Source organism: Idiotropiscis lumnitzeri, chromosome 5, assembly GCF_059441095.1.
Source record: "Idiotropiscis lumnitzeri isolate Australia: NSW breed Sydney's pygmy pipehorse chromosome 5, RoL_Ilum_1.0, whole genome shotgun sequence".
Lineage (NCBI taxonomy): Eukaryota > Metazoa > Chordata > Actinopteri > Syngnathiformes > Syngnathidae > Idiotropiscis > Idiotropiscis lumnitzeri.
Window position 1 is genome coordinate 14,454,931 of NC_142395.1, and position 19,475 is coordinate 14,474,405.

At 40.6% G+C, this 19,475-nt stretch overlaps 1 protein-coding gene across 2 annotated transcripts in view; it reads right to left on the minus strand.

Moving 5' to 3' along the window:
* The window catches only part of fto (FTO alpha-ketoglutarate dependent dioxygenase), a 153,478-nt gene extending 150,852 nt beyond the window's left edge, over window positions 1-2,626 (minus strand). Inside the window, exon 1 of one of the 2 annotated variants that reach the window (XM_088296874.1) lies at window positions 2,489-2,626. In XM_088296874.1, coding sequence (XP_088153000.1) covers window positions 2,489-2,530 — 42 coding nt within the window. In that variant the 5' untranslated portion in view covers window positions 2,531-2,626. Of the gene's footprint in view, window positions 1-2,238; window positions 2,385-2,488 lie in introns of those variants that run through there. The other variant, XM_088296875.1, reaches the window with a different exon arrangement.
* Between the last annotated feature and the right edge of the window lie 16,849 nt (window positions 2,627-19,475).

The window sequence follows — 19,475 nt, forward strand, 5'->3', positions numbered from 1 at the left end:
TTTGAATGCTCGCATCATGTCATGCATTAGACAGCTTCAATGCGAAATTATTATGCAGTCATTTTGTATATAGTAATTTTTTATGAACATTTAATTGATATATTATTATTTGTGTATAAATGGGGGGAATTTGACTTAGTTTACTCTACTCTGTGTCTATACAATCCATTCAAAATATTCAAAAATAAAATATTAAAAATAAAATAAAAAAAATAAATATTCTATTTCATTGACGGTTAAATCACATATTAATAAATCTGAAACTTGTTGAAAAGTTAATAGCTCACTTCTGAGTGGCTATTATATGGATTCAGGAATGCCACAGACAACTTTTTCTATAAAAACAATTGAAGTCAGTTTTCCGTGATATGTCCCCTTGAAGGATCTGCACAGAGCCCCAAACTGAGCCTCAAAAATTGGACGTGTCTATCCACATATTGAACGTACAGCAGATTTGACTTGTAAGCATTTTCAAAGTAGCTGATAAAAATGTAGACAGGATGTCTGGCCTGCTGGGATTTTCTAGGATTGTGCGTTTGTTCCCAAACGCTCAATGACAACAGGGGCCACGGTAGCGCACATAGTTCACAGTGAAAGAAAACACACGACAACCACAATATCCAACTTATTAAATATCATCCTGCCTGTGTCGTTATACAACCGCCGAGAGCGAATACACTCGAGCAGAAGAGACAGGAAGCGAAGCCACAAGGTCCGCCTGAGGGCCAGCTGGAACCAGTTCTGGCTCTGACCCTGACGGCTCATCTGGCCATCATTGGCTTTTTTGGTAAACAGGAGGAAACGCGTCCTACATAGTTTTCACAATCCAAACACATGTGGGCAAAGATGAATAGTCGAGTCAGGAGATAAGAGACAAGATAGACTATAAGGGGCGTTCTTTTTTTTTTTTTTAAGACACATCTCATGAAACCACAAAGTTACTGCTTGTGAAAAATGTACACACACACGCACACCCACTCCAGTCAGTCGGATCTAAAGGGTTATTATAAAATCAGCCAGATTCATTTATTACGGTCTAAAAATCACACTCACAGCTGGTACTGAAGAGAAATGAAGCCGACTATTAGTTACTGGATCAACAGCACGTGTTCGGCAGTCATCAAGCATATGGCATTATCCGAGCAACTGCAACTCAGGTCCAAAGGGGGAAGAAGTAAAACTTTTATTCGCTTTTTTTGCTGACTTCAATCTACTTCTGCAGTTTTTTATAACAAGTAACCACAACATCATCTGCCATGAAGCAAGTCATTGGAAAACAATAAAAAAGACATGCTCACGATATTTAATGTTTTCCTTTAATATGACTGAAAATTATGAAATAATCAGTTACAGTTACAAAGAACACTCTCGCTTATCATTTTTTGAGGGGGGTTGGGGGGGGGTATGTTTCCTGACCCACACTGAAAAATTACAGCCAGACCGATTATGGCCCTTCAAACATCAAACACCATAATAATCAACCAAATTTGCAAATATGTGCTGTACTCAATGTACTGTAACCATTTATAGCGGCTGTACATAAGTAACACTTGTCTCATTATTTCAAACCTAAAGCGCAGGGGTGTCAAACTCCAGTCCTGGAGGGCCGCTTTCTACTACATACAAGATTGCAAGGTGCAAACATCTTCCTTGCACCCTCTTTCAAGTGACTTTGTTGGGTGAGTAGTTTTACTTTATTTTAGTTTTTATTATTGAGGTTAACATCCCTTTCCACTTAAATCACACTTTACCAATTAATTAACAGACTAATACCACACGAGGGTTTTAATGGAATCAAACACAGCTCCCCCAGCCTCCCTCTACTGCGGGGTCAATGGCGAGTTTCGCTAGCATAATAACTGAGGACGGCAAAGACAGAAATGGATCTTAAAGCATGCCTTCATACGCCTAAGGGGCGGTCCTGTCTCATGCGAATAAGCCAGTGCTCACCCCGCCCCCTCTACTACCAGACCAATGCCAAGTATGTCTTTTGTTTTTAAATCTGTTGCTTTTATTCCCGAATCAGCCTGCTCATTTTGTACACCTAATTTTATCCATCCTAACTTTTATTGTTACTTGTTACATTACTGTTTTAATCCCTGCAACTGACTGAGGCTGGTGTCATACACTCTCACCCCCTGACCCCCCGCCCCCCAAAGGATGAGAAGGAGGAGGAGGAGGAGGAGAAGGAGGAGGATGAAGGATGTTGCACGCCTGCGTCAGTTAGCTAGCGATTACCTTGTAATTGTATAAAGACATTTGAACGCAGCTCTTTGCGCTGGTGGTGTTTGAGGAGTGTGGAGATCGGCAAGTATAGTTAAAAAAAATCAATAAAGCACAGAGGCAAGGTGGGGTATGCGCTGGCCCCCACGTCTCGCTAGCCCCTGCAAAGCAGCCAGTAGCGTCACATTCGGAGCGTTAGACATTCATCGAGCGCGCAGCCGTGAGAAATGTGCCAGACGCGATGGAGATAAAACGCTATCAGTACCTTTCTTCTCTTCTCCCCCTCACTGTCACCCGATCTTTTCATGTTCCTGGAGTTGTGTTTATGCTGCCTGGTTTAGCGTGCTGGGCTACGCTGGTTCTTGTAGTGCGTTGGGACTTACGTTTGCGTCGATTGTCCGCTTTTTTAAAACGCCACGCGCGCGAGTCGTGTCTGGTCATTTTTGTGTATGTGCTGTTGATACCGTTTGCCGAGAAACGCTTGCTTTTGTGCGGGATTCACCAAAAGAGAGACGAAGGCGTAACAAAGAAAACTTCAAGTCCCACAATGCACTGGCGCTCAAGGCGGAAGTCGTTTCGGCACGTTCCAGATGTTGCTCAGCACCGTTGCGAGCGCAGGTACAAATAAACTCATCAAGTAAACGCCAACCAACGTGCCTGCCAATATTATATTTCAGTCACTAATAAATGTAATTTAAAATGTTTTAAAACGTAGTAAGGTGCTGAGTCGACTGTAAATGGCAAGGCAGTTTTATAGCACATACAAGACAACATTGAAAATCATTAACAAACAGCATTCAAAAGCAAAGCAGAGAAAACAAAAGTAGCCTATGAATATTGTTAGAAAGTACTTTGACAAAAGTTTAACACATTAACAGAAAACTTTTAAAAGTAAACATTTAAAAGTAAAGAAAGTGATTTTCAAAAAATTATAAAAGAGAAACAATATTTAAAATTGTTTTGAGGAATCTTTATCAAAGGTATGAGAAAAAAAACTTTTTTTTTACTTGGATTTAATAGCACTCAGTCTGACTACTTCTGTAAATGTGTTATTGTTATTGGTAGATATACTAGAGTTAATAGCAAAAATAAATTGTTGATATTACTATTGATATTTTTATTATTCATTTTATTGTATTTTTATTGTTAAATAAACCATTGCCTCAGGTCTCTGGGATTAACCTGCAAAAAAAATGCTCTTCATAATTAGAAAGCAAAATTGCTTCGCAAAGAAACATTATTGTGAGCCTTAATTAACAACCACCTGTTCCTTACTTCCTTTTCTTTCAACATGGTCCTGATATTCCTTTGTAAAAGCCAAATTAGATATTGGATCTCAATAATATATGTACGGTAACCTATATTGTGGTATATTCTGGATGAAATTACATGTCCGCCATCTTTATTTAAAATTGGGCATGCATCTCCAATCCAGTTGCTATTGCTTTAACCACATCAGGCCTTTTTTTTGGCATACAGTGGAACGCACCCTTCAAGGGGTCATCCAGATGACTCTATACATGTTTTAAATAGCACTGAAACGTGCCCTGCGCATTGTTCTTGTGGCAGCACATGGGAAATCCGCGAGAAAAGGAGGGGTGGGGGGGAGTCAACCACCTGCTATGTATTACCATAACGCACTTTGATCAGCGTCTTCATTAGGTCGCTTTGTAATCGCTCTTCTTTTATGGCTGGAACTGACCAAAGTGAGCTGGGGGTACTGTGTTGATGCAATCCACATGTTTCTGTCACCTGTCTAGTAAAACATTCACAAAGCTCTCAAAGATGTCCGGCATGCCTTTACTGATGAAACTAAAACGGGAGTTCTTTTGATTCCTATTTATAACCAACATGTCCTCTCTTTTAAAAAGCAATTCAGTGGTGGGAGTGGGTGGTGTATCTTTACTTCCTACTCCTTACTAAGTCTGATTCATGGCATTGGTTTTGCTGTTCAAAACTTCAATGTGGATCACCGCTGGCCTGTTTTGGCTGAAAAGTCTTGCTTGCGCTGTGGGCCATGTAAAATTATTTGAGTATAATGAAACGTTCAATTTGTGTAGACGAGGTCCCAGCGATGCAGGTTTACGGATTTATTTCTGAGCCTCGTCCAAGGGAATTGCTTTGATCATAATTGGGGTGGATTGCTTTAAAAAAATGTATTAGCCCCATTTGTAAAAGTGTAAATTCCATTTGACATTTGGGGGAAACACTAATAGGTTTTATTAATGAAAACATAGATTAAGGGCTTGTAGTTATCCGGTTAGGGCTAGCAGCCATGATTTTTAGCATGTTCTATGACAGCAGTAATAATATTTTTGTCCTAAATTAGGAATATCTACAATTTTTACATTTTACAGTTGGAAATTTTATTTGACAGTAATGTGAGGCTTGCGTGTTGTGCTAAGCTAATCCACTCTGCATCTGGCATTGCAGTTGAGTGTTTACACAGTGCATTAACACCTATAATACTTGAAAGATCGAATGCTTGTATCTTTGCATAGTCTATATGTCTTGTTTTTGCACAAACTAGGCTTTTCCTACTCGTGAACTTGAATATGGTCGCCTTAAAAAAATACATTGTATTTAATTTGTACTCATGTACCGTGTTTTTACTGTACCTACGATGAACATTCTGAATCTTGAATTATCAAGAAATATACCTCAACTGCAGCCCTGTTGTTATTTTCAAGATACTAAATCACAAAAAAAGTTAACTGAAATGTGTACTGGTGATTGGAAATGTTTTTCTGGTTGTTTTTAATGTAGCAAAAGAAGCCCAGTGATTTAGATAATCACAAGCTAGCATGCTGCGCAAACTAGCCTCTTTAACAGGATATAGCTACAATCTGGATTTCTGCTACTGTTTTCATGGGCTCCAAAGGTGTCAAATAGCCGTGTTAGACATTTAGTTTTGCTAGTTAAAAGTTAGGCTAGCCTGTTCACGTTGATAATGTAAGGCAAGCATATTTTGCTCAGCTAATGCACATTTGCTACCTCATGAGTTGGACATACTCTACTGTAAATATAAATGCGTCTAAGCCCCATAAGTAATGGATTTGGAAATGTAAATTCATGATTATTAATTATTAAATCAAGCCTTTGGCAAGTGTTTAGCTTTAAATGATGCAAGGCTAAGCGGCTAAGCTAGGCTTACCAACATCTGGTAGTGCATTAGTGGCACATATGTACAAACTAACGGGCTGTTATTTTTCTTGAGCCATGAGGAAAAAAAGTAATATTTCCCAAATGTTATTTTCATCTCTTTGTCATAATTTGTTCGGGGTTAAACACGCAAGCTTAACTGCAATGTTCTTTGTGTTCTTCTCATGTCTGAAACCTGTTAACTGCATACCGCTTTGCTCCAGCCATAAAGCATCGTTCTGAAGTACATTCCCTCAAGTACACGTCAAACTATCATTCACATGTTCTCGCTGTCAATCAGTCGGCCCATGGAGACATTTGGCGGTGTCGTTTTTTTTTTTTTTTTTACCCGATCAGAGGCTCTGTGAACCATTAGAACGTCCTTACGTGCCGATTACCTCCTTTAACGAGGCCTGTCCGTTTGGATCGGCGCATGAAGCTGTGCTCCAGTTCCACCTGCGGGGGTTCACTTGTACGGCGAAGTCAGCTCTGATCACGCTCACATGTGTGGTGAGCATACATGATGTCTTTGAATGTCTGGCCAATGCATCTAACGCTCAAGACGGAATGTGTGTTTTGTGTTATTCTGCATTTCATCATTGCCCTGATGGCCCTGTGATGAGGATTCCTTACGTGATTTAGTGACCGTCTGCCAGCATATTACTTCCAACCAGTTAGCAGTTTTTGTATTTCACTTGCTTCAAGTATTTTGTACGCTAAGGCTACAAATCTTAATAAGGAATAATAAATTGTTACTGATAACAATAATAAATTATTAAGCGTGAGTTTATCTTAAAACTCAGTGAGAAACACCATCATTCAAGAGGTGCATCTGCAGAGTAATATACTCTGGAATTTCTCGCATTTTGAAATTTGGCTTCCCCGTTTCTATGTCCCGACACGAAGAAGAACTTGTCAGAGCGACGAAGAAGTGCGGCTTATCTTAATAAAATAAATAAACAGTCGCTTGAATGTAACACTTAGAATAAGATTATATTGCGTAAAGGAGGTTCCACAATACGATGTATCGAAGCCAATCATGTCAAATTACTCTGAAATTTGTTTTCAAATTTCGAGACAGGGGTCGCTCCCTATCCACAATAAATAACGTTGTTTTACCATATTCACTGATTCATTGAGGATGACTGAATTGGTGCGTAGCATTAGACACTTTCTTTATAATCAGATATATTTGTTTTTCTAGGCGCTTGTGACCCTCCCACAACGATGGTGAAAATTGTATTTATTTATTATTATTATTTATGGCGCACTCGTGCTAACAAATAGCACCGCAACCACACTCTGGCAAGTTTTAACATTGATCCAGAGGGAATGAACACATGGGGCAAGTATGTACATTTTCATGCTAACCTTCACCATGCTTCTTCTTTTTCTTCGCCTTAAGGAAACTGTTATTTGTCAGAGTCATGAAGCAGATTGCTGCCCGCTGGTTTCCATTAACATCAAAGGCTGCCATATAGTATATATCAAAACCTGTATTGTATTTTGGAGCTAATGTGCAGGACCCCTCTAAACAATTACGTCCTTATCCAGGAGAGGTTTTTTTTTTCTTCTCCTTGCCTCATACTTACGCCCTGTCTACAATCTTTGCCTGGTGCCTTTGAAGCACACCCACGTTTGGTCGCTTTGTAGCTCCACGGTACCTGTGCACCTCACGCCCGGTGGCCTGGTGGTTGCTTTCAGCTCGTAAAAGTTGACCTTGAAATGGACATGGAGAACACAAAAGCAATTTGATGGAGAAGTTTTCCTGCAGGTGTAGCTGTTTGATTGTCACCAGGCCGGATCACGTTACATACGTTAGATCAAACAAAGGTGCAAAGTTGTTTGGGTCACCGTAAATTTTACTTCAAAATGTCAATTTATGCTTTTGTAACTCCTGAACAACTGTGGTCGAATGCAACCTTTTCCTGAATGTTGTTTGACCTCCAAATTGTTCATATTTTGCAATTATGGGAATAGAAATAATCCCTTCATAACATTTGTTTGACGATCAACAAAGGCGGAATTCAAGCGGAAAATGTTGTTTGTCAACAATGAGTCCGCTAACTTCACGTAGCTGAAGTTACTTATTCTGTGTTTAATAGTAGTCACAAAAAAAGCCAGGAAAAAAAAGCAAATTGGAAAAGAGAATTTTTAAATGCTTTATTCACTGTGGTAGTTTGTGATAATGTCTCATCATTACACCTTGCGATGCTTCGGAATTCGACCATGACTCGACCATCGCAATACTGGGTGACTTCTTTGTGATTTTTTTTCCGTGCGAGCTTGTATTGAGTTCTGCGCCTCCTCGGACATTATGTTACACAATACAACACATTTCACAACAGCTGGATCTATAACAAAGTCCTTTCCATATGGTGTAATATAAATTAGTGTGAAATCAGAACACAAATTAAAACACATTAATACATATACAGTAGATACCAGAAGGACTACAGAACAGCGACAGTGTCATGTTGAGTCAAAAGCTAAGGAATAAAAGTATGTCCTCAAACGGGTTTTAAAAATGGACAGAGAGGGGGCTTGCCTAATGGAAGGTCGCTTTTTTTTATCAATTAAAAAGAAAGAGTGTTAGTCAAGGGAGACGTAGATTGCTACAGAAAGACGAAAAAAGAGGCTATATTGAAAGGCAGCGCGGCGCTCCCATTCATTTGATTGGAACTGTCGCCATACGTACCTCGCTCGTGTATATTTTAGTTTCACTATTTCATCCACAGGTACACATGAAATTATAACTCGGGTGAAGTATTGTTGCAAAACACAATGTGTGCAATACACTGTGTATTCATTGTTAGGAGGCGCTTGCTGATTGGCTGTGTTCACTTGCTTCGAACCCAGAAATGGATTCTTCTCCTGTGGGAAAGTGTCTGTGCATTTTGATTGGTTAGAGGGTTTTTAAGAACTGGAATTTAAAAAAATAAATAAAATAAAAAGAAATATGCCAATGAAGCTTGCTGAACTAATAAGTTCATAAAACTTTCAACTTTTATACAGTAAACTGTAGTTTGTGGTGTATGCTATTAGAATTAGTACTGGAATTTCCCATTGGTTCAAAACAGTATCTAATTTCCTTGGGGACTTGTCAATCCAATCACTGTGGTGTGTTACCACATCTTTTGATGACTCTTCAGTCTTGCCCATGATTAATTGCAGTTTGTTTCTTTTTAACTGAACACATTTAAGTTTAAATCAAATGTACATACATCTAACTGTAAATTGTTGTGATTCTGTATTTTACATACGTATAACTGTATTTGAACTCAGTGAAGCTTTAGTGAGTCTGTGCAAAGTCCCATACAACTAAAATGTATTCACAGTATTTGGATTCAGCAGGGGATCTAATAAATAAATAAATGTTTTGCACTTTATGACAGGAGTGATAATTTTGCCAGTGCACCACACACTGGGTAGCACGGGTAAGAAAGAGACAAAATAAAAATGTAAAAAATGAAATGTCATCATTTTTGTTCCAGGTGTTTTCATCATATCAATATATGCTATTTTCTACTGTCATAACAATTTGCCTTTGGTGTAGTCATCCTAAAAGTGTTCTGGTTTGACAGGAAGTCTCACACTGAGCTAAAGTCCTTTACCACATGAGCTTGCTCGTCACTTTGCTTTTGTCAAGCCTTCCAAAGTGCCACAACTGAGTAGCACCTGCTAGTTTATATAACACCCAGTGACTCAAAACCACCATGAAAAGCTTCTCGCGCTAAGCTGCAATATTGTTTAAAACCGTCGCAACCGCACGGCCGAGGCTCAAAGTGCATGGAAGGGCCTTTTAAATGCATTCAGAGCGTGCGTACAATGTTCAATGCATGTCGATGGACTAAATGATCAGGAAGGAGCGTTTTGGTTAGCGAACACAAAGAGCGTGCAGCATTATTCTAAGATGTGGTACACCTTCTCCGGATGGCTTCCAGACGGCAGGATCAGGAAGCGCTTTGCTCTCGCCGTGATTTGAATACCATGATCCCTCAGCACTCGTCTTGAAAAACTTGAGGTTTTTGACACACAAAAGAACCTCTTGTTTAAATCTCACACACAATGTCAGGCTAAGAAACGCTATAAAACCAGACAGAATCACGTGCAGTTTGCTTTGAAGACCATCAAAAGTTATTCGAAATGGCTCAGACGGCCATTGCACACTTTTTGGGAAGAATCACATGGACGGTATGTTGGATACAATACAGACGGAAAGTTCAAATTAAATTTCAAATAAACGCGGCTGGAAATCATCGGGGTATAGAAGTCAGCTAGAAAAGGTCCAGCTCCAGTGATCGCATTTTAGTCGTGATATGAAGCAAATTTTATAAGGCATTAATTAAACGTGTAACGGGTATATGTACACATCATGGTAACTTACAAATGCCTGCACTGACTACTTTCTCAAGTCAATTATTTCTTTTTTTAATTGAGTTCCGGGGGAGCTTCAAATACGCCAGAGTCACCCATGTATTGTATTTTCAAACATTTGTTGAATCATTTAAATACCACAGTATTTGGACTTTTTGGTACTGTACAAGTTCCAACATGTAACATATGTATTGGGAAAAGGACAACTGCCTCACAATCTAGCCATAAGTACAAAGTATAGTCTGTGAATAAACACAGTGGGTTTGAGGACACCATGGCTGTCGATGTGCGTTTTCCGTACATCATTTGAAAAGGGATCACAGCAACATGAACACCAATTCAGCACAAAGAACATCAAGACCAAAAAAAATCAGCCAATGAAATCCTAAATGCTAACTTGCTTTATGCTAGCTAGTGTGGGCTGATTCGCTCATTCAGCGAGTCTTTTTCAATGGAACGGGAGAATTATCCTAAGATACCTTTTTACTTTTCCGCCATAACAATGATGTGAGGTCGAAATTTAACGCAAATAGTGTCACAAACGCAACACTTTCTTTTGCATGTCAATGTTTGTTTTTTCCTAGTCATGCCTCATTTGCTTTTGTTACTCTGTTGTTATCTGTACTTTTGCTGCTCTCTTGGCCACACGTTTGTTGCTAGGCAAAATCTTGCCACTAAACCTGATCAGAAAGTTAAGCTAGTCACTCTTGCTATGCTAATTCCTTGACAATTTTGGGCAAAGGGCTCATAGAAATATTCCCGTTCAATACATCATTTTTCATGGTCTTTAATAAACCAATTCAGTATTTGGATTCTGATTGTGGCGATATTATCATTGCTTCCTAGTCTATCTTCAAGCGATTCCCTAAACTCCTCTCATGAGCACCCCCGTCTTCCCCTACGAGTTACAGCGAAGTTGCAAATCAAACGCAGAATTACTGAGCGATGTCTCAAGCGGCATTAATAGCAAAATGTACAAGTTCAGCAAATATTTGTGAAGGTTTGCTTTGATGGTGGGACTGTTTCACATTAGAGGGCTTTTTATTGGGGATTTTCTGCTTTTTAATGCAGATGTTTCCCTGCTGACTCAAGTGTTTGCCGGCCTAACAGTGTGACTGCTCGCATGATTCTTTTCAGGGGACACTCACGCTGATGAATGTTAAAGCAAAGTCGAGTTTGGCACGCGACCAAGAATCCATCCAAACTGTACTCTGGAACTTCAAGAAAAAAAAAAAAAAACAGGCTGAAACATGTTTATTTATCCAGCCACTCTGCAAATGAGTTGACATGAGGGAGTGTGCTGATGGTGACAAGTATGTTGAACGCTGGCTGAAAGCTATAAATGAACTTGTCATAAACAGAACATTTTTGGTGTGTGCTCTTGCTGAGGCCCACTTCGCCTCGAATCAACATGCATCCCACTGACTGACGGGTTGGTTCAACGCTCCCCATCGTTCACTCTGCCTCACTCTGGAAAGTGGAAATGTACGTTGAGTTGCAATCTTATACATGTTCCTCTAGTTCCTATTAAGGGGTAAAAGTTTAGCCAAGGCCAAGGGGTTAGTTAAAATCTGGAAAAGTATGATGCTAGATGATTTGTTAAAAACTACAAATGTGTCACCGTCGAGATCATAATTATTTCAGTATACGCTGTCAGATCTGAATATGGCTCAATAAGGTGGGCAAATACTACATGTGCTGATATCATGTACGTGTTTTTTTTTTTGTTATATTTACAGTCATGCGAGCACATCATCCATTCCGAGCTTCTTGGTTTTTTATTTTTATTTTTGTTTTTGCTTGAAGATGGCAAATGCCTTTACCCACGAGTAAACTGTTGCGGTGGCGTTCTCCTCCGGCTTCTATCATTTAGCAAAGGGGGGGGTGATCTTGCGGATGCGCCGCCACATGTGTTTGCATGTCTGTTTGCTTTGGCCGGCAATCCGCACAGCAGCTTCTGGTTACCGGACGCTTTGATCCGAATAGGGCCCTTGCTCCCATTTGCCGGGAATTTGATTTGTTCCAACGTGCGACGGGTACCGCGCGACGGCTGTGCGACAGACGCGCCACGAATGACAAACTGTGAGGCAGTTTGAAAACAGAAAAGGGCATTTGATCGATTTTGTTTTTGTTCATTAAAGAGTTTGCTGCTAGGTCGCCGCTTGGTCTGATTTCTTCTACAACGTTTCAATACTAACAGGTGAATATGTTACTAAAATAGACGTGGCTTCTCTGTACCACACGCTAAAACGCAGGTAATGACGGTGTTGTTTGAAGCACTTTTGCCAACAATATCACGGCAAAGGATTAAGAACGACTAATAAAAGGAAAGGACATGAGCAATTTAAAAATAAATAAATAAATTCAACAAAACATGTGCATGCCAGACCGAGTCAGGCCTCCATTTCAACACAAAACGTCCTGGACCGCATCCCTGAGCTCGTTGCTTGTTTGTCTTTTAAGAAAAAAAAAAAAAAAAGAACAAGTACCCCGATGCAATGCATGCCTGACAGCACGACCGCTCCCGACTCAGCTGGTCTGCAGATGTGTGTGTCGGGAGCCCTCCATCTGAACCAGATAAGTGACTTCTCCTCTTTAATTCCTAATAAATAAACCCCCATCGCATGCTGGGGTTGTGTGTGTGTGCGCGAGAGGAGGGCCCAATCCAAAGCATGTGGCCTCTTATTGTGCAACAACTTTTAACTTTAATTGTCGCTATAGCGGCGAGATTGCGGTTGGAAGTGTTTTATTATTCCAAGAGCGGAATCAAAGCGCGGCGAGCGTAATTATTTTAAAGGCAGGGCCGTAATTGCCTTGTAATGGACGGTGGGCTGAGCTCACAGATACAGTATGACGGCCACATGCCAGAACAAAGCCAGCCGTGTGTGTTGACAAGCGGTGGAACGCTTTTAGCACGGAAATTCAATACATCAGCCACTTTGTTTTATTTTGTTATGGGATGGATTTAGGATCCAACCAAAATGATGACATAAAAGCACCAAAATGCAGCATCAACATCGGCGAGGCCCTTTTTACGGTACAGTTTCAATGAGGTCCAATGTTTGGATTAGCAACTATGTGTGAGGTGTCTTCAATAGGTGAGGTTTTGCTTTCCTTGGTTTTACGATACAGCACTCTCCTCTCATATTTATTATTCCCTTTTCCAAAATTCACCTATTCATGTCCTTAATTTAGATCCTGTACTCCGCTATTTGCTGGAAAAAACTCACCTGTGTGCGGTTTTTAATGCTCAGGTCAAAGCCTGGTTGAAAAAAAAAACATTTTGGCTCTATTTCGTGGCCTCTTGATGCCAATGAAATGCAAAGCCTTGTCTAATAGAAAAATGTGCTTTGCTGGCATCTTATCACATCTACACATTATTCATCTATCCCAGCTGTCCTTGGGCAGTAGGCAGGGTACAACCCAAATTCGTTGCCAGCCAATCGCAAGGCACACAAAGACAGACAACCGTTCACGCTCACAAAAGCACAGAGGGACAATTTTGAGTGTTCGATGAACATACGTGCAAGTTTTTGGAATGTGGGAGGCAACCGGAGTACCCGGAGAAAACCCGCACAGGCACGGGGAGAACATGAAAACTCAGAGCCGGAATCGAACCCTCCACCTCTGAACTGTGAGGCCATCGTGCTACCTAGTCGGGCACCGTGGCGCCCAACACACTATCAGTGAATTTTAATTTGATGTAATTTTATTGCAAAGTATTTTATTTCATTTGAAAAAAATAATTATACATAAAATAATAGTATAAATAAATTTTATCTTTTAGTTAACAGTTGAAATAGAATAAAAAAAAAAAAAAAACGTATATGCACAGGCCAAGGCTCTTCCTAATTTCCACTAACAACCCAGGTTAATTCTAGCTCCCCCCCGACATATAACGCTTGTCTTTCAGTGACGATTTATTACTTCAACACATTTCCTTGTATAGTGTATTCTTCAGATGTGTCGCAAAAAACACAATTTGTGGTTGCTTCACAGACAAAAAAACTGAAGCAGCTGAATTTACGAGTATACTAAATATAATGGATTTTTGTATTTGTACACAAATACAAAGTAAACATTCGAATTGCAAATTCAGAGGACAGTGAGGTGACTCATTAAGAAAGAAAAAGTAGAGCAACGCTGTTGTCATTTTCACTACGATGCCCGACTGTTACACAACTCAAACTTTCCCCAAATATTTGTTGGCCAACCACAATTACTGTAACGCTCTAATTCAATTTGCAGTACATCTTATTGGATTTGTACAGCGAATGAGCACACATTCAGTACATCAAGACTCCCGAGTGTGTGTGTTTGAGTGTGTGTGTTTTGATGGAGAACTAGAAGTAGGCCATTGTGGTAGATTTCCGCACGCCGACGTTCCAGGCTGGAATTGAGGCTGAAGGCCTCCAGTGAGCTTTTCTCTCAACATGGCGGTGATGAAAGCTGCAGAGAATGAGATGACACACCCTGTCTTCATAATTCGCTGCTTCATCATGAACAGAGGCATTAAATGCACGCACACACAGACACACACCACCGCGTGTCACGCAGCACAGCGCCACCATGGAGTCACCTGGGGTGTTTGACGCGCACGCACATCAATGGAGGCTTGGCACCTTGTCACGTTTCTTCATCCACAGCGTCGCAGATCACACACACACACGGGAGTGATTGATAACGCCAATCATCGACACTTCCCCCGCACACACGCGTGTGCACAGCGACTATCTCGCCGCGCAAGACCTTCAAAATCAACGCATGACAGATTCATTTCTGGGGTTTCAATGGAACATTTTAGCAGGCTTTTTTATCTTTTTGTCGGAGTTCTGAAACGGCAGCTGCCAAGGAGTAAAACTCCCGGGAAACGTCGGCGTGCGGCAGACGAAGCGTTTGCTCTATTGTGTCTCGCTGAATTTGCACGGTGGAAATGTAGTGCAGTGACAGTGAAGATACTCCATTGTGATCATCAGAGCCTCGTTGCCAAGGAGGTTATGTTTTCATCTCAGTGTGTTTTTGATTCCTAAAAAAAAAAATACTTAGAAAATTGCATGTAACTTTATTGTGAGCTGGGCCAGGCAGGTTTGGGAAGGGAAAAAAAATCTCATGAAAACGATGGAACCTCCGTTTCCTTTAGTTCCATTGTGCGAAAGTGCTGGTTATCATTAATAACTGGTGACATGAATGATGGATGACTGATTGCATTTATCGTGACAAGTGCGGCACATTGTGCAAGCATACAAGTATGACCGCGCTGTGGACTTTTTGAGGGCGAGACCTGATTTTCTTTCTTGTTCTGTTTTTCTTCCCATTGTAGTCATGTGGTGGTTGTCATGAATAATTGGCCAGAAAAGTACAAACAACTTTATTGAGGGTTGAGCCAAGCAAAGAACGTGTCTCATTTGGTCAGGGAATTGGAAAAGTGTGCAGGATTCTGTAGGGGATCATTTTTTATTTTTTTTTTTTTCAGAGCAAGAGAGCCAAATTGCAAAAATAATTGTCTTGAGATGACACAAGATGGCGAAAAGTACTACCTTTTTTTTTTTTAGACAAGGCTATCCATGGCTTGACTAAATGAAGTTCCTCCTCTCACCTCAACATAGTTCATTGCCATCATGATGCCACAAAATGCAGCAAAAAGCAATACTTTTTTTTTAACACTACTTTTGACTTGTTGAAGATAGCGAACAAATGTTCTTCAGCAAAAGACAAAAAAAAAATAAAATAAGAAAGTAAAAATCTGCCTACATCGGAATTTGCGACCTGTGAATATGTGTGCGTGAAACGTCATTGTACATGATCTCTTGCACTTCACGAGACGTCAATGCAGCGAACATCTAAAGATGAACTAATAGCTAGCTGTCCTGTTTATTTCCATTGTGCAAGGTGGTGGTTGTCATGAGTAACCATCAAGAGAAACTATCATATTCTTCGTGACTCATTTGGTAAATTGTGTGCATATGCCTCTACGTGTACTGAAGCGTTTCTCGGTGGATTTTTTTTTTTCTTCTATTGTACAAGGAGTGCTTATGAATTACCTGGAGTGACCACATGAATGATATGTGAGTACATTGGAAATGTGTCCATGTATGGAGGACTTTTAAAATATTTTTTTTCCAAATTGTTCTCGTTAGTTGTAATGTACACGGTGGCACTTTTGGAAAACTGTCAAAAGAAGTAATCACATTGCTTACTTAACATTTTGCCGACTTTTGCATCTGCCCCGTCGAGTATCTTAGTTGTAAATGATCTAACACAAAAATGACTGCAAAAGCATTTTTTGAGCGGTTCCCATGTGGTTTCGCTCTAAAACGGCTTAAAAATGTATGTATATGTGTAAACACAGCTTTAATGAATAAGAAACAGACCAACGGACCTCTGTGTGACACGCGCGCTGTCGTTAATGACAAAAAACACTGGAAAATCGACATTGCTGTCGGCAAATGAAAACAACACTTTGGCCCGCTACGTTGTCATTAAGTGCATGCAAATGTGGGACATATCTGCCTTTAACCAGAAGCAAACGTTTTCCTCTGGAGGTTTGTACACGCACACACGCACACGCACACCCACGCACGCACACCCGCACCCGCACACGCCTTCTGCACGCCACATGCGAACAATACCTGACGCAATTGTTGTTGGGTGCTCCAGCTCAGGATGTGTTAGATGGTCACCTTCTATGTACACGTGCACTTATAGAACGCGTGCGTGTAGGCGGGGGTGTGTCTGTGTGTGTGTGTATGGATGTGTCATATTTTTATGCTGCAGTCTATGCTGCCCCCCACAGGCCGGGCATTCTAGTGAAGTAGTAAAATGAAGTAAAGAAATATGTTTTGACATCTCAAACAGAAAAGTAATCAAGTGCTATTTTTTTTGTATTAGGGATTAATTGGAATGAAAATAAAAGGTAAATTAAATATTTAAAAAATATAATTTGGCTTCTACACACCGTTGTATGTTGTTTAGTAAGTATCGCAAATGCAGGAAAATATTTTGTTTCTTGTCTAATTCATTTCTTTAGCAGTGTGTTTCTCAGTTGGGACATGCCAAATAATGCTCCTTACATATTTGACATTGTTCAATGTTCTTAGTAGATAATATTGAGTCAATTTATTTTATTTGACTGTGAGTTTGCACAAAGGTTATTGTTGTTGACAAGCAGTAATGTGCTTCGCAAAATCATGTCCAGATTTTTCTTTTATTGTTGTTTGTCCGAAAGTAAGTTAGGGAGTCAACTAATTCTATGTGACAGGAAACAGGTTTAGTGAAAACCTACCAACTATTATAATTATATCGATTCCAAAGTTGGAACTGATGTTATCTTTATTTTCGACTCAGAACTCAGAACTATTTGATGATGCATACACCTTTGGTTTTGATATTGGCTTTTTTATTTGGTATTAAATCAATTGCAAATATTGGGGTAGTGTGTACCACAAAAAAAAAAAAAAAAACCTCGAAAAAATGTTTGTGATGTAGTTGGTGGTCGGTAATGCGTCAGGTAATGAAAGTACACGTTATTAAATGGAAGCAACTTGCCTCGATATTCAAAAAGACACAAACACGGGGGAGAACATGCAACATCAACCTGCCTCACTTTACTGCCCCACGTGTGACAATTATTTTTGAAAAGATATTTCAATAGCGAACCAGACGTCACGTGACTCGATTTTTTTTTTTTTTACACGGCCATGTTGGCAGGATAGTGGTATTAATCCACGTCTTAATGCTTCCAGGGCTTGCTGGATATAGAGCAGCTCACTAAAATGCTCCGATGCGTTATATATGTGACGGGCACTCAAGGGTCACTAAGGCCAAAAGTAGCATGTGTAAATTAAAATCATTATTTTTTTCTTGACCGGTGGTCGAAAAAAAGCTGACAAAGAAGCCTCCTCCTGGCTAGCTCGTCTTGTTGAGCTCTTTAGCAGAGCTATATTTCTTTATATTTGATTTATTGATGACTCTACAGGTGTGAATGTGAATGCCCGGGCTTTACAAAAAGTTTCTATTCAAACTCTTCAACCATTTTTCCTACAACAGCAATCCATACTCTCACACCAAGTTTGGATTCTACCTGAAAGACATGACCACACCTTTCATTTAAAGGCAACAACAAAACGAGTGCAACTATTCCATCACGCATTTTTTTTCCCAGCAGTTTTTCGTCACTCACGAGCTTTGCCATCATGTCCTGGAAGGAGTCGCTTGTAAACAGTTGACCATAATGACATGTGCCCTGTCGAACAGACATGACAAACCTAATCCCTGCCTGTCTAAAGACACACCAAGAATGTCTGGAGCACTCTGGAGGTCTGGTTTGGTCGTGTGTGTGCGTGTGCTGTGGCTGGAAAAAGGACAGTGGGGCTTGAGGCCAGAGAAGTCTGCAGCTTGTGCGGGGGTTCTTGACCTCTGAGCATCCTCCAAAATAGAGAGATCATATTTGGCTCTGTTTACCAAATAATGGAGTGAGCTGCCAAACTCTTAAAACACTCCAGCGCCTCCAAGTTAAGTCATGGACCGTTTATATTTGCGTTTTTGGGGGTCAATCAGGTAGAAGTGAGTCCTGAGGGGTGTCGGAGGGGGGAAGGGGGCGTTGTTCAGAAGCGTTTGCTCAGCAGCCTGTTGCGCCCGTTTGTTTGGAGCTGCGGTCCTCCCCTTGGAAATATGGAAGCAAATTCCTTTTCCCCGTCCCCACAATGGGAGCGCGTTGCCAGCTTCCCCTGGCAACGAGGCCCCGGAACGAGGGCCAGTTCTCCCTTGCTCGTCCCACAAGAGCCTTTCATGTTCCCAAAACCGCAGCCGGAGCGAGGCGCCTCGGTTTCAACAGCAGCAGACCAGCATGTGTTTGCCTAATTCCTGAGACATGATGACAGTGGTCTCCCAGCCCGCGAAAAGACAGCTTGGCTTTTTATCCCCAAACTCCCACCCCTCGCTTTTCCTCCTGCACTTTAATTATTATTTTCTGCTCTTGACGACTTCCAATACTTACACACCACATGTTTTCTCATTACACATGTTTTTATGAGCGACCCCAAAGGCTTTTTCGGTTACACCTCTCCTCCCGCAAATGCTGTGCCAGCAAGTGACCCGACAATGGCCAAGAAAAAACAACAAGGGAGGTTTTTCATGGCTCAGCAGAGAATAGAGGCACTCCTGACCATGATCTCCAAGGTGGAAGATGCAGCAGCTGTTTTGTGGTGGACAAAAAAAAACAAAAACACACACACAGCTTTATAGGTTGCCTACAGTCCAAATAAATGGTCACATAATTGCAATTGGACATACATAAAATATTTTTTTTGGGGCGACTTTACGCAAAAAAATCACTTATTTTCAATTTTTATGCCAGTTAGACAGAAAATCTCTCTTGCAACTCTCGATAGTTTACGCGAACATCCCAAGTCAGGAATACTGTGACTATAGCAAAGGACAGGGAGAATCTGCAGATGTCGGCATGGTTGATGGTGGATGTTTTTTTTTTTGTTTTTTTTGGGGGGGGGGCAGTATTCCTGGGACACAATCAATAATGCCCCATTGGCCAATTTTGATGCCTTAGTAAAAAGAGTAGGTGCAACAGATTGAATTTGGAAACAACAGGATTTACTAAATGTCAGATTATTTTTGCTTCAAGTATCAGCGACAGGTAACAGCAGCCTCCGCCAGTACCGGGTACTCGCCCATCCCTAACTGACACACTACCATTAAAAAGGTCATTTTTGAGCGCATTA